Raw genomic sequence first — 13257 nt, 5'->3', positions numbered from 1 at the left:
TGGGAACACAATGGCTGTCTAGTATATTGGTTATACACTATGATTAATCACACATTTATGATAACAACACTTGAAAGAATCTGGCAAATCAAGAAAGATATTTCAATAAAATTAAATAAAAAACACATTGCATTCTCCTCTAAATCCTAAGAGAAAAGTGTCTACACCACAACCGCAGGTTCAAAAATATCGAGACAGATCTATATAAAATAGCATATCATTTCAATAGGCCTAGCGTAATTCAGGTGCTTAAGCACATTGAGATAAAATTTCTACCTAAAAGGTGAGCACCACAACCTCACCACAACAGCAGGAACAAAGCTTTGTAACTTTTTCTTTTCGGACAAATAAATTGAAATGACCCAAGCTAATAGAATAGAAGCTTACTTTTTCGAAGGGAAGGTAGCTGTATTGTGATCTTCCATGAACCTATTAAAATGGAAACAAATCTCTACTCAGATTGTAAGATACAAAAGTTAGAAGGAAAATACCTACCAAATTCCTGTTATCTTCATTTTATAGATGCTTTCGGAGAAAATAAACTAAATGCATCCACACACCCACTTACTGTTTGAACATTTGCTTCTCTTCCCAATTTGCCAGATGTTCCAGGTTCACCTAATGAAAGATAACCCAATTACCATTAGAACTATCATATCGACGACTGCAATTTGGAAACGGATCAACACACGGCTTCGAAACACATACAAATCTTAGAAACTTTACGACTGAAATAAACCACTCTGCAAATTAATGGTTTCATGGGGTGGTAAAATAGTCGGAAAAGGAATTACCTGTTTTACTTCCTGTAACCATGCTGTAAACTCTGGTCGTTTGTTCCTATACACAACAGTGATCATCAAATTCAAGTGGGAGAAGTAAACTTCTTTTTCCTACATTTTCTCAGCAGCCAAACAGAAACTTAAAACCCTAAAACAGTATAAAATTCAGCAAACATACCACATGTCAGTTTCTCTAATGATCCCATACTTCCCCCACGAATTCGTTACCGCTCCTACCTTTCCTTTCTCCTTCTTTTCCTTCCTCTTCTTCTTTCTCTTCTCCTTCTTCTTCTTCCTCTCTTCCTCTTTCTCTCTCCTCCTCCTCTTCCTCTCCTTCTCCTTCTCCTTCTCTCTCTTCCTCCTCTTCCTTTCTCTATCATCATCTTTCTCTCTCATTTTCCTCCTCTTCCGTCTCCTGTCGCCGTCGCTCTCGCTACCACTATCACTCTCCGACTCCGAATCCGAGCCGCTCTCCTCCGATTCCAACTCGGACTCCGAATCCGTATCCTCCTCGCTACTGTACCGCCTCCGCGAACTCGTCCTCCTTCTTTTCACGTGCTTTTCATCGCTGGACTCCGAGCTTTCCCGCGCTTTTCTCCTGGATTTACTGCGCTTCCTGTCTTCGTCGGTCTCGGAATCCGAAATTTCTCGCGCTTTCTCGGATTTTCTTTCGGTTTCTTCCTCTTTCTCGGGGCTTCTGCTTCGTCTCTCCTCTTTCTCCGAGCTCCTGCTTCGTCTCTCTGAAACGCTGCCGTTTCGATCTTTACCCATTTTGCTGTTCAGGGAGAGAGAGGGAAAGAAGCGAATTTAGACGATGATGGAGGTGGAGAGCTAATACAGTGGTTACGTTTCTGTGTTTTCTTCTGATGTGTGATGAGATTTACATGGGCTTACAGGCCCAATATTACGGATCTGCAGCCCACTCTAAGTTAAAATCCAGTGGGCAAGCTTTGATTAATAAATTTTACACTTCAAATTATCGTAAACAAATAGAATTTGTAGAACAAATATATCGGCTCTCTAATCTAGCATCTAATCTAACAAATCTATCGTTTAATAAAAAAAAATTTGAAAATTGGATTAGTGGGACCACATCAGCACACTAATAAAAATATTGACGATTTTAACGCAATGACTAAATTAATGTTGTGAAAGCAAGAGACCAATTTATCAATTTTTGAAACTCAAAGACCAAAATAAGGAGCTGGGTTAATGTCAAGAATCATTTGTGATAAAAACCCTTATTTTGTGTGTCCCTCATATAAACAAACATAATAGTTGACGGAATCTAAACAAAATGACTAAATTGATATGCGTTAATGAATTCCAAAAACGACATTAAGTAATTTTAAAAGTGAAGAACTAAAATCACTGTTCTAAAAATCCCCGCCTAGCGCCGCCTAGGCCCTGCCTAGGCGCTAGGCCCCAACCCACCGCCTAAACCACCTAGGCACCTGCCTAGACCACCTAGGCACCCATCTAACCCGCTTAGACCTGCCTAGGTTGCAATTCACTTAGACAGAAAATACACAACTTTCATTTTGCATTTTGTTTTTTTTCCAATAGATTGTAAGGAACTTGTTGCATACTTGAATAAACAAACATTATATCCTTATTTCACATGTTTCCATTATGTTCCAATACTTCATGATATATATGCATTCTATTTTGTAGTTTATGATGAAATTATATATATTTCAAGTAGAAGCATACATTTATTTACTTGAAATATGATAGATTTACTTGAATCCGCCTAGTCCGCCTAGGCGCCCGCCTAGCCGCCTAAGCGCTAGGTTCCAGCCCGCCGCCCGACTAGCGCCTAGCAACTTTTAAAACCTTAACTAAAATAATAAGTTTGATCAATCTCATAATCAAAAAGCTCAATATATTTTGTACTTGGAAATTTTGAGAATTGGGTGCGTTGAGAGATAGGATGGGTGTGCCGCACTGACAACTCGACACTTCCACTGCCATCTCCAACCCCCGCTTAAACCCCCCAAATTCCCTTCCATCACTTGACTTGTTCCTCCCATGGCTTCTACAGTCTTCAGACTCCTGAAGAGCCACCAAAGTCTCACTGCAAATTCAACCCCAACAAAATATTTCTCCAGATTAAGGCACACTGCCAGTACAAGAAACCTCTACTCCAGAATCAGTCCTCTGGGTGACCCTTCTCTCAGCGTTGCCCCAGTCCTCGACGAGTGGGTTCAACAGGGCCGGAAAGTCAATTACTTCGAGCTCCACCGCATCGTCCGGGACCTCCGCGCCCGAAAGCGGTTCCGGCACGCCCTTGATGTGAGTCGATTCCAGGAGCAAGGTCCCTGCTCCCCTTTTGGTTGCTCAGAAAATGCATGAAAGTAAACTGTTTTGGGGTTATTTTCCTTGTGTTTTTTTTTTTTGTTGGGTTTCCTATAATTTACTTGAAAGAGCTTATTAATTTCAATTGGGTGATTGTTTTACCTGCAATGCCCTGTTTGGTTGCTGAGAAAGAGACAGATGTGAAAGAAATTTTGAATAATACAGACACAAAACGAGTATTACTTTTGTTTTTTTGGTCTTTGTTGAGACTAATTGACAGAATTCATTGCTCAGGTTTCGATACTCGAAATATGTGTTCTTTTTTCCCTTGAAATTTAGGATCAATAAAGCAGATTTAATATTGTCCACAGTTTTCAGTTGGTTTGTAACTCAAATTTCTGCCTTGCATTGTAGAGCAGGTTTCTGAATGGATGAGTACTAAAGGTTTGTGCCAATTTTTACCCGGGGATTGCGCCGTGCAGCTTGATCTCATTGGTCACGTTCACGGTCTGGATGCTGCAGAGAGCCGCTTTAATAGCTTGAGCGATGAGGAAAAAAGTGACAAAGTTTATGGTGCACTTCTAAATTGTTATGTCAGAGAAGGCCTGGTCGATAAATCTATTTCTCATATGCAGAAGATGGAAGAGTTGGGCTATGTTTCCACTCTCACCTACAATGACATTATGTGTCTTTATATGCATACAGGCCAGCCCGAGAAAATCCCTGATGTAATGTTTGAGATGAAGGAGAAGGGTGTTTCTCCTGACAGTTTTAGCTACAGGATTTGCATGAGCTCTTATGGGGTGAGGTCTGATCTAAGCGGCGTGGAGAAAGTTTTGGAAAAAATGGAGAGCCAACTGCACATCTCTATGGATTGGATTACTTATGCTATGGTAGCCAATTTATACATAAAAGCAGGTCTGCCCGACAAAGCGTTGGTCTACCTGGGAAAGAGTGAAGAGAAGGTGAATAGAGATGCACTTGGATACAACCATCTGATTACTCTTTATGCAAGCCTTGGATATAAAGATGACATGATGAGGTTGTGGAACCTTGAAAAAGCCAAGTGCAAAAAGCAAATCAACCGGGACTATATAACCATGCTTGGTTCTCTTGTGAAGCTTGGTGAGCTTGAAGAAACTAAAAAATTGCTAGAGGAGTGGGAATCATCTTGTCACTGTTATGATTTTCGAGTGCCAAATGTCCTCCTGATCGGATATTGTCAGAAGGGATTGGTTGAACAAGCTGAAGAAACTCTTCGAGACATTGTCAAAAGAGGCAAGACTCCAATCCCAAATAGCTGGTCTATTCTTGCTGCAGGGTATGTGGACAAGCAGAAGATGCAGAAGGCTTTTGAGTGCATGATGGAAGCTGTGCATTTACGGGCAAATAACACAGGATGGAATCCGAAATCTGGTTTGGTTTCGAATGTATTGAATTGGATTGGAGATAACGGAGACATTGAACAAGTAGAAGCTTTTGTGACCTTAATGAAGACTGTGATTCCAGTAAATAGTGAAATGTACCATGCCTTAATGAAGGCATACATCAGAAGCGGGAAAGAAGTAGAAGGGCTATTACAGTGCATGAAAGAAGATCAAATAGAGGCCGATGAGGAAATCGATAGGTTAAGACAGACGCAATGCTGAAACGACATGAGGCTTTTTTTATGGGTACTTTTCAGTTTCCCTCATCTATACTATTTTGTAAAAGTAGAACTTGAATTTGAATGCAACTCTTACATTTAGCATGTTGTTGAGCATGTATCTGAGTAAAATTGATAAAGACTAATAGATAATCTCAGGTAGTCTCTGGAAATATTAGTGATACATAACAGTATCAAAATGCATAATATAGGCTTACGAACAAAGTAAATGCATTGGAAAATAACTTATTCCTTCACCTTTGAAGACACTATCATCAGTATGTATATTGCACACGAAGTGATCATAAATAACTTAGTCCGGTTACCTCTTAATTCATAGGTAAAGAGATACCAAGGCTAGTCGACGGCATAATAATTGTTTAAGCAATGCTATTGATTTGATGGTAACGGAAGAAAAAGTCTTCGAAGTACCCGGTATTCAAGTGGGTACTCCACGTGTCATAAAATAAGTGGAGGGACACGGAAACATGTATCATTTCCTCCATTTGTATTATGACATGTGGAGTATTGCTTGTATACCTGGTCTGGTACTTGGAAAATCTCCCGTTACAGGGAATTATAGAAAAGAAGAGCCAAGACTTAGTATCTTGGTAGTAATTGGTTTTAAGTAATAGTTCTTCTTCCCCAAAGATTTAATTCAATTGTTCTTAATAACAATGCTGCATAAGTAAATATTGTAAAACAGTTGCAGAAACTTCACTGCTCGTGTAAAAAACAAACATTTCATCGCTAAATGATTGTAGATCAAGTTTCCAACGTCCTTCATTTTCCCAAAAAACAGAGGGAAAAGGTGGCGGACTGAGAGTATGGAACTGAACAGCATGCATAGCTAGGTAGAGTATTGGAGACAATAGAAGTTTTCTCCCTGTTTTACGCTTGTCGTATAATGTAAACATCTTGTGTAGTTAATACTTTTCTCAAGTGAATTTGGAAGGGGTTTTCATGCACAACAAATAACCTCAGCCTTCATCGTTGACACATTCGGTCACAACAAAGAGCCAAACATGGTACTGGAGGTGCTCCCGGCTGCAACCAACATTCATCCGAAAGGGTAAGTAATCTTAAATACTGAGTATTTGGTTAGGTGTCAATTGTTGGAGAATTAAAATCAAATTCATGATGAAACTTTTATTGAATTGTCTAACTTAATAGTCCATATGTTCTTTGGTTCAGTTCGGTGTTCCATTGGGAATGTTTCGACATTAAGAACAATGTGTTCATGTAATTCTGTAAGAAACATTGATTGAAGGAGTTATATGCCCACGTAAACGTGCAATTTGAGTCAAAACGTGTGAGTGCTAGTTCTCTTCCTCCGCCAATGTCGGGTTGGTGTCTCTTTGTATTGAGAGTTTGATCTCATGTCGAAGAATATGTCAGAGTTTTGATGTCTAGATATATCATGTTCTTGGTTCAATTTGACGAGCAAGATTAGGCTGTCAAATTGAAACAATGTATTTGGAATGTAATTGAAGTGCATAGGTAGGTTGTATTTTTATGGGAACCGTTATTAGCATTCTAAAAATTTCATTTTGTACTCCTGTATTTTTCTTTCTAATTATGGAAAGTTTGGAATGTAAAATGAGATTTTTAGAGTGTTAATAGCAATTCCCATTTTTATGTGTTTAGAAAAGAGTGGTGATAAACCCATCCATTGTCTTATTTCCCCACCTACCTTTTAATAAAAAAAATTAATACCAAATTTACTCTCTTGTAAAATGACATCTTAGACCAAAGAAAAAAAAAACCCCTGCTCTCTAGGTTGACAGATTTGTTCTTCCCCATCTTCTAGAACAACCCACCTCTCTAAATCTTCAAAAAATCAAGTCCCCAGTACCTTTGGCTATTTTAGTTTGATCTATTTGCTTTTGTTGTCAGTACCAGCAAATAGCCTTGAAAACTAAGATAAAGGCTTGTCTGTCCACGATCCATATACCGATTGTTGTGGCAGGCGCAGATGAAGTGGAACACGGTGTTATCGGGGTGGGTGGTGCGCTGGAGGATAGAGAAGACGCTTGAAATTGTGTAAAATGTATTGTATAGATGCGATCCTCGTTGTGCATCTTGATTAATTGAATCATGTCTTTTTAGATTTTGTTTTACTCAATAAAACTAAAAATAAAAAGAATTTCAATATCAAGGTTATTTTAGGAATAATAGATGGAGTGAAGATAACATTTCAAGTTTTTAATGTGGTGGGTGTGATGGGAAAATAAGACATTGGAATAGATCTGGTAGCACTCTTAGAAAAATGGACAATTTCATGGTTGCCGTAATAATTATCTTATCTAGTCTTGAATGGAATGTAATTGAAATGGTTTCTAAATTAATTGAAATGGTTTTTTGATTAATTGAAATAGCGTCTTGGTACATATGATTGTCGTAATAGTTATCGTATCTAGCCTCAAATGGAATGTAACAAAAAAATGGCGTGGTCCAATATCTTAGTAGACAAAGTATTGAGTTTTTATTTATGCGTTACGAGTTCAAAATCCTTTCTTCCTAAATTATTGTAATAGTTTCGAATTTTCTCTCTCCCTCTCTATGATAGTAAATTTTTTTTTTAAATGAAACTAAAATCGCTTTGTATATATCCATATTATATATCAAGCTACACATTTAGTCATGCAAGGATAATCAAATTATGAATACAAATATCTTGTATAGGTAAAAAATTTCAAAAGAACAACTGAATGGTCATACGGTTTGTGGTGTGACTACTTTTTTTTTTTTTCAAAGGTTATCTTAGAATGATGTTCTAAAAAAAACGCTTTGGATCATAAGACAACTCTGTAAAATGAGTTCCAACAAGTAGTTAGTACCGTTATATATAACTTATTAACCGGTCAGTACTTTACGTAAACTTTAATAATCACGAAAAAGACAATTAAATTTGTGCATAGAAGGTAACATTACCAAGCATGTAAACTGTTTTTGCCAAAACAAGCTCAATGTTGAAATATCTATTATTTGGATATTTATCTGCCAATTACGGTGAAAAATATGGGCATAGATGGTAACATCACAAAGAAAATGAAATTCGCGTACATGCATTTGAGCTGTGCCAAAAGCTATTTCCTCTACAGTAAAAATTACCTTAAGTTATAAAATATAACCAGATTTTTTTCATACATTTGAGCGTTATTTTATGTTCACGTAGCCCGTGAAAAAACTCTACGGGCCCATCACAAGTCTATATAAACCTTCATAGCACAAACCATTAGCCACACAATACCCTCATACTTACATATAGCTAGTAGCTAATGCTTTCATAGTCGCATTCTTTCAAGTCTCTTTCACCCAACTCCTTACCAATCTCCACTTAGCCATTCCCCATTCAGTACTAGTACCATGACAACCCTCTCATCTATGCTCGACGGACTCAATACCAACAACCAGCTGCTAGCCTCGTCAATCAACTTGCAGTGAGATCATGCCAGCAAAAATGTGTCTTTCGGAGATACCATCGATCAATAAAAATGTACGTCGGGGTGTACTGGTCTACCCATATAGACCAGTGCTCCCCACGATGATATTTCAACCACATCTCATTTTCCAGGTTTTGGAATATTCGATGGTCGTGGGCTGCCTCAACACTTGGGAGGGGGAACTCAAAATCCATCGAATCCAATTCAAGTACCATCAACCCGCCCATTATTTCCATACAACACCACTAAATCAGAATCCTTTAACATTTCAATCACCAACCCTAAGCAGACCACAAAGTTCATCGCTAACCAATCATCTTCCAAATACTAGTCCTAATCATGTCGTGTCTAGGACTAGTACTGGATTTAGACTTCCATCATTGATCTCATCCAATATAAATTTTGGAAGAAGGCCAACAATTGCTACCAACCAAGCTGAAGATCATCATCAGCCTCAACCCTCGTACTGCTGCTAAGGAGAGCAACACTACAACGACAATGACGACATCAACAATAACAACAAAAGACAGCAACAACAGCAGAAGACAACAACAGCAAAAGACAGCAACAATAACAAGAAGACAGCAACAACAATAAAAATGGTATCACCACGGGCCCAACTCGAGAGCAAGCGTAAGTGTTTCGGAGTGTGGCAAGACGCTTGCAAGCTGGAGTGCCATGCGGGGCATATGAGGTCCAATACAAGAAAAAGGAAACTGGAAGAAGCAACAAATCTTGAGAAAAGATTCAAGCCTTTAGACTACAGGTCTTGACTTGGTTAATATTCGTACGTTTGAGAGTAACTCGTCTTCTTGGACAGACAATCCCTTTACTGTGAGTGCTAGTTGTCCAAGCCCTACCCCATTCGATTCCCCACTGGGAGCACAAGTGCTTCGAGTGGATCAGTTCAACATGGTGCTCATCCAACTATGGCGTATAAATTTTATGTGAAAGAAGTTCCCAATGAAGAGTCAACGTTTGCGTTTTATTTTCTTATTCTCTAATATCACTTGGAATGAGGATCCCGAGGATCCTCAAATTGTGTCCATTCATCGTATATCGTGCGATCATTTTTTGTCAGATAGTGTTCATGTTTAATTTTAAATAAAAAAATATTTAAATAATTTATAGTTGTATGATGTACGATGAATGGACACGATTTGAGGATTTCTAGGATCCACATTAATATCACTTGTATCCATTAGGAAAAAAAAAATTGTTGTACTTTTAAAAAGATAGTATAAATAATAGTATAAAAATAGAAATTTTCGTCCAAAAATTGATCTTATCTTTTCTTCTAGTCTTCTCTCTCCTAAACTTACCTAAGTTTCTATTCACTAATGAAGGTCATATTATACTTTAGTGTTGATTTTTTCGTATCAATTTAAATAAATATTTAATTTTTACATTGAGTGTCAATAAATTTTCAGCAATTACCACCAACTTAATTATTAGATCCAACTCATATAGTACTCGATGGTCATCACTTGTATTCAAAGAGTTATCCTTAATTAGTTATGTTGCGGTTTTGTGCGTTATCCCCATGTATCGAGTTATGAACCAATTCAATTTCTAGTTGTCATAATTGAAGTTCTTTTGACTTTGGAATTACATGGTTGCGTTCTTTTGTTGCTTCTCCTACTTGTCACACATACAAATCTGTCAATATGATAGCTATTAGAATAGCGAGGTTGGCCTTGATTTTTTCTATTGAGTCTTAATTTTTGGTTTAAGGATTTCTTTAAAGTTTGTACCTTGTCACAAAAACACAAGCAAATTATAAATAAAAAACAATAGGTGTCACTAAACTCAAAAGACTTAGAACCAACATAACTAGATGCAACTATTATCAAACAAACTTAATTACATCCGATCCTTATTCCCAAATCTTAGACTTAGTATGTTGTTTAGCGCATATCTGCATCCACAAAACTTGAAAATGAAATTTGTTTGTACCATACTTGACCAATCCCGAAACTACCGAGCACCGGCCAACGCTATACTGTCAAGGACCCAGAAGAGTTCCCCTCCGACCAGGAGGCCAATCACTACTCGACACGTGTCAAGATTAGAAGCCAATCAGAGCGCAGCACGTGTCGACATCAAGAACCAATCACAACATGACACATGTCAATGTGACAAAGCTACAAGTTTTTCTATAAATAGGGGTCATTCCCCCACAATATTGCCTAATGCCATTTTGTGTTAAATCATTCACAAGAACTCACTAAATTGAGAGCTTGATCCTTTGTACTTGTGTAAGCCCTTCACTACTAATAAGAACTCCTCTACTCCGTGGACGTAGCCAATCTGGGTGAACCACGTACATCCTGTGTTTGCTTCTCTGTCTCTATTCATTCACGTACTTATCCTCACTAGTGACTGAAGCAACCAAGCAACCAAGCGAAGGTCACAAAACCTGACACTTTCTGTTGTTCCAAGACCTCCGGTTTTGTGCATCAACATTTGGCGCCGTCTGTGGGAAACGACACTTATTCCTACTCTCTTCAGCTGTGTCAAGCTGGTTTCTATCATTCGTACACTTTCTTTTGACCAGGCATCCCTCTCCAGCATGGGAAGCGAAGGAAGCCACAGCACACAGAATGACACCCCCCTTGCACATAGTGCGAAACAACGAAAGAAGGAAGGAAAACGAGTTCTTCTTCAAGCTAAAGTCGATGAGTTGGAAGCTCAGAACAACAAGATAGCAATGAAGAATGAGGTCCTCCAGGAGCAATATGAGAAGCTCTTCGAGACACTCCACGAAGCTAGGCAAGCTCAGACACGCGAGCTTGTTGCCCCCGTGGAAGTCAACCATCAACTGGGTGCCCTCCAACATGGAGGGTCACATGCATTCGACATAGATATCCCTGATAGGGAACAGATTACCCCTCGACTTGATAATCAACATGAGGCTTCTCTTAACCCAGTTGCTTCAACCCGAACCATGAGAAGTGGAGGGAGACACCTCTTTACTGAAGGGGCAGAAGGATCAAAAGCCGTCTTTCGCGATTGTCGGGATTTCCTGAAGCAACGTCGAGAGAATTCCATCCATATAAGCTCAAAGATTAATGACCCAAGGATTTCTGAGAGACTCGGTCCCCTGCCACGGCCCAAGCCGGCCACCAATTTGGGGAAGGGGCAACAAGTCCCAGAGAGACATGAGGGTACAGGGGACTCAGAGGTGTTCCGACAGACATACCCTGGAAGCCAGTACAGCGAGTCCAGGGAAAAATCACATGCCCTTGATCAAACCTTCCTAATTCCAAGAGGAGATGGAGATTTACGAAAGAAAGCTCCAGTGACACATAACTCCGCTCAGGACCCCCTTGTCCTACAACTTCTTGAGGAAGTAAACAAGTTGAAGGCTGAACGTCAGGCTGAAATACCTGACTGGAACCAACCCAGGCCTGGCCCTCTTACAAGGAGGATCCTCAACACCCCCCTTCAAGCAAAGACAAAGCAAAAGCTTGGCTTGCAACTTTATACTGGAAAAGAGGACCCGATTGAACACCTTAACCTCTTTGAGTCCACCATGGCATACCGGATGCACACCGACGAAGAGCGATGTCTTCTCTTCCCCTCCACCCTCTCTGGTGGAGCTCTAAATTGGTATTGTCGTCTTACACCTGAGACGGTAGACTCATTTGAGGAATTGAGGAAACTATTTGTTTCCCAACACATTTTCCAAACCGATCGCTTGCACTCTGCAGATGACTTGTACACTATCCGCCAGAAGCCAGACGAGTCATTACGTATGTATGCTGGCCGCTTCAGCCATGAATACTCCCGGTGTGCCGAAGCAGATGACAAGACTGCCCTCAAAGCCTTCACGGCAGGCCTACGTGATTGTTTCTTTAAATACATGATCAATGCCAATACTTGGAAGACTTACTCTGAGGTGATGGCGCAGGCTTATAACCATGCCTCCGCCGAGGCAAAGACATATCAGGAGAAACCCCCTACAACCATCATTTATCAACAAGTGGGAGGTGGAAGCCAGACTCACCTAAATGAGAAGACCTCGACTTCCCAAACAGCAGTGGCACCTCCCCATGCCTTGCATAATGCTTCACCGAATCAACAGACATATCAATTTCAAGGCAAGAGGAAGGATTTCCATCCTCACCACTCTCCTTTCAGTAAAAAGAGTAAGGGACACTATCCCGATAACCAAGGGTATCGCCACAATAACGCTCGCCCCCAGGCAGTCAATGCAGTGGGTCAAACCCGCGTCAAGATACCCCCTACCCCAAGGTATGAGACATACACGCCCTTGAATGCCACATGCGCGGCCATTTACCCCAGCATAGCTCACCTGATACCAAAGCCAAAGCCGAGGCACCCAGATTACACGCCCCCGAATAACGCGGGCACGTTTTGTTGCTACCATGAGCATAACGGCCATGATAGCGAGAAATGTATCATCCTCCGTGATCGTATTGAAGCTTTGGCACGAGAAGGAAAAATTGATCAATTCCTTCTTCACCCTCAAAGGGATAACCGTAACCAACGCCAGGTGAATGTCATATATTCCATAAGCGGCGGCACACCCATATCTGAATCTTCCAATAGGGCCATGAAAAACAGTGAACGAAGTCTGAGGCCTGGTCACCAAGTGTTTCACGTGGAAGACATCAGGGGAGGGAAGTATCAAAAACCTAACTGGGATCCGATATGTTTCTACCCTGAGGAAGAAAGAGGCATCATCTACCCTCATAACGACCCATTGATCGTGGAGGCTCACATAGCCAACTTTGATGTTCGACGAATCCTCGTAGACACAGGGGCTTCGGTCAATATCATGTTTGCCGAAGCTTTCAGGGCACTCAGTGTAGCTGAACACTTGCTCGATCGCTCGATTTCTCCTCTGATAAGCTTCTCCGGTGATATCGTGCAACCCTTAGGGAGCATACATTTACCCTTTACTATTGGTACAGGCCCTTACACGGCTATCATTACCACTAACTTCCTAGTGGTTGACTGCCCAACGGCATACAATGTCATCTTTGGGCGCACAGGCATCAATGATCTCAAGGCTATGGTATCCACGCATATGCTGTTGATGAAATTTCCAACCCCCCAT

The 13257-nt window shown here is 40.2% G+C and overlaps 2 protein-coding genes across 10 annotated transcripts in view; one reads left to right on the top strand and one right to left on the bottom strand.

The window, feature by feature from the left end:
- The window catches only part of LOC126589466 (uncharacterized), a 43950-nt gene extending 42321 nt beyond the window's left edge, over positions 1–1629 (bottom strand). For all 5 annotated transcript variants that reach the window (XM_050254762.1, XM_050254763.1, XM_050254764.1 and 2 more), the window contains exons 1-4: positions 961–1629; positions 795–840; positions 569–618; positions 388–429 (exon numbers count right to left, since the gene is read on the bottom strand). In XM_050254762.1, the coding sequence (XP_050110719.1) occupies positions 388–429; positions 569–618; positions 795–840; positions 961–1553 (731 nt within the window). In that variant the 5' untranslated portion in view covers positions 1554–1629. The remainder of the gene's footprint in view (positions 1–387; positions 430–568; positions 619–794; positions 841–960) is intronic.
- Positions 1630–2675: 1046 nt separating this feature from the next.
- LOC126589462 (pentatricopeptide repeat-containing protein At4g21705, mitochondrial-like) lies at positions 2676–6879 on the top strand. 5 transcript variants are annotated; one of them, XR_007611837.1, is made up of 4 exons: positions 2676–3077; positions 3500–4753; positions 5652–5797; positions 6622–6879. XR_007611837.1 is itself a non-coding variant. In XM_050254753.1 (3 exons), the coding sequence occupies exons 1-2, from the start codon at positions 2814–2816 to the stop codon at positions 4727–4729; spliced, it is 1494 nt and encodes a 497-aa protein (XP_050110710.1). In that variant the 5' UTR covers positions 2676–2813; the 3' UTR covers positions 4730–4753; positions 5652–6034. The 5 variants fall into 5 exon arrangements, 2 of the variants coding, with proteins under 2 accessions (XP_050110710.1, XP_050110711.1); XR_007611836.1 differs by lacking the exon at positions 6622–6879 and adding an exon at positions 5920–6034; XR_007611835.1 differs by lacking the exon at positions 6622–6879 and adding an exon at positions 5528–5579 and having other exon boundaries at positions 5652–6034.
- The last annotated feature ends 6378 nt before the right edge of the window (positions 6880–13257 follow it).

This window comes from Malus sylvestris, chromosome 11 (genome assembly GCF_916048215.2).
Source record: "Malus sylvestris chromosome 11, drMalSylv7.2, whole genome shotgun sequence".
Lineage (NCBI taxonomy): Eukaryota > Viridiplantae > Streptophyta > Magnoliopsida > Rosales > Rosaceae > Malus > Malus sylvestris.
Note: the sequence above shows the minus strand (reverse complement) of the source record. Positions and strands in the feature narration are given on the sequence as shown.

Coding starts and splice junctions, on each gene's coding strand:
- LOC126589462 (XM_050254753.1), top strand. CDS start 2,814: ATGGCTTCTACAGTCTTCAGACTCCTGAAGAGCCACCAAAGTCTCACT. Junction 3,078..3,499: donor GGTTCCGGCACGCCCTTGAT/GTGAGTCGATTC, acceptor ATTGTAGAGCAG/GTTTCTGAATGGATGAGTAC.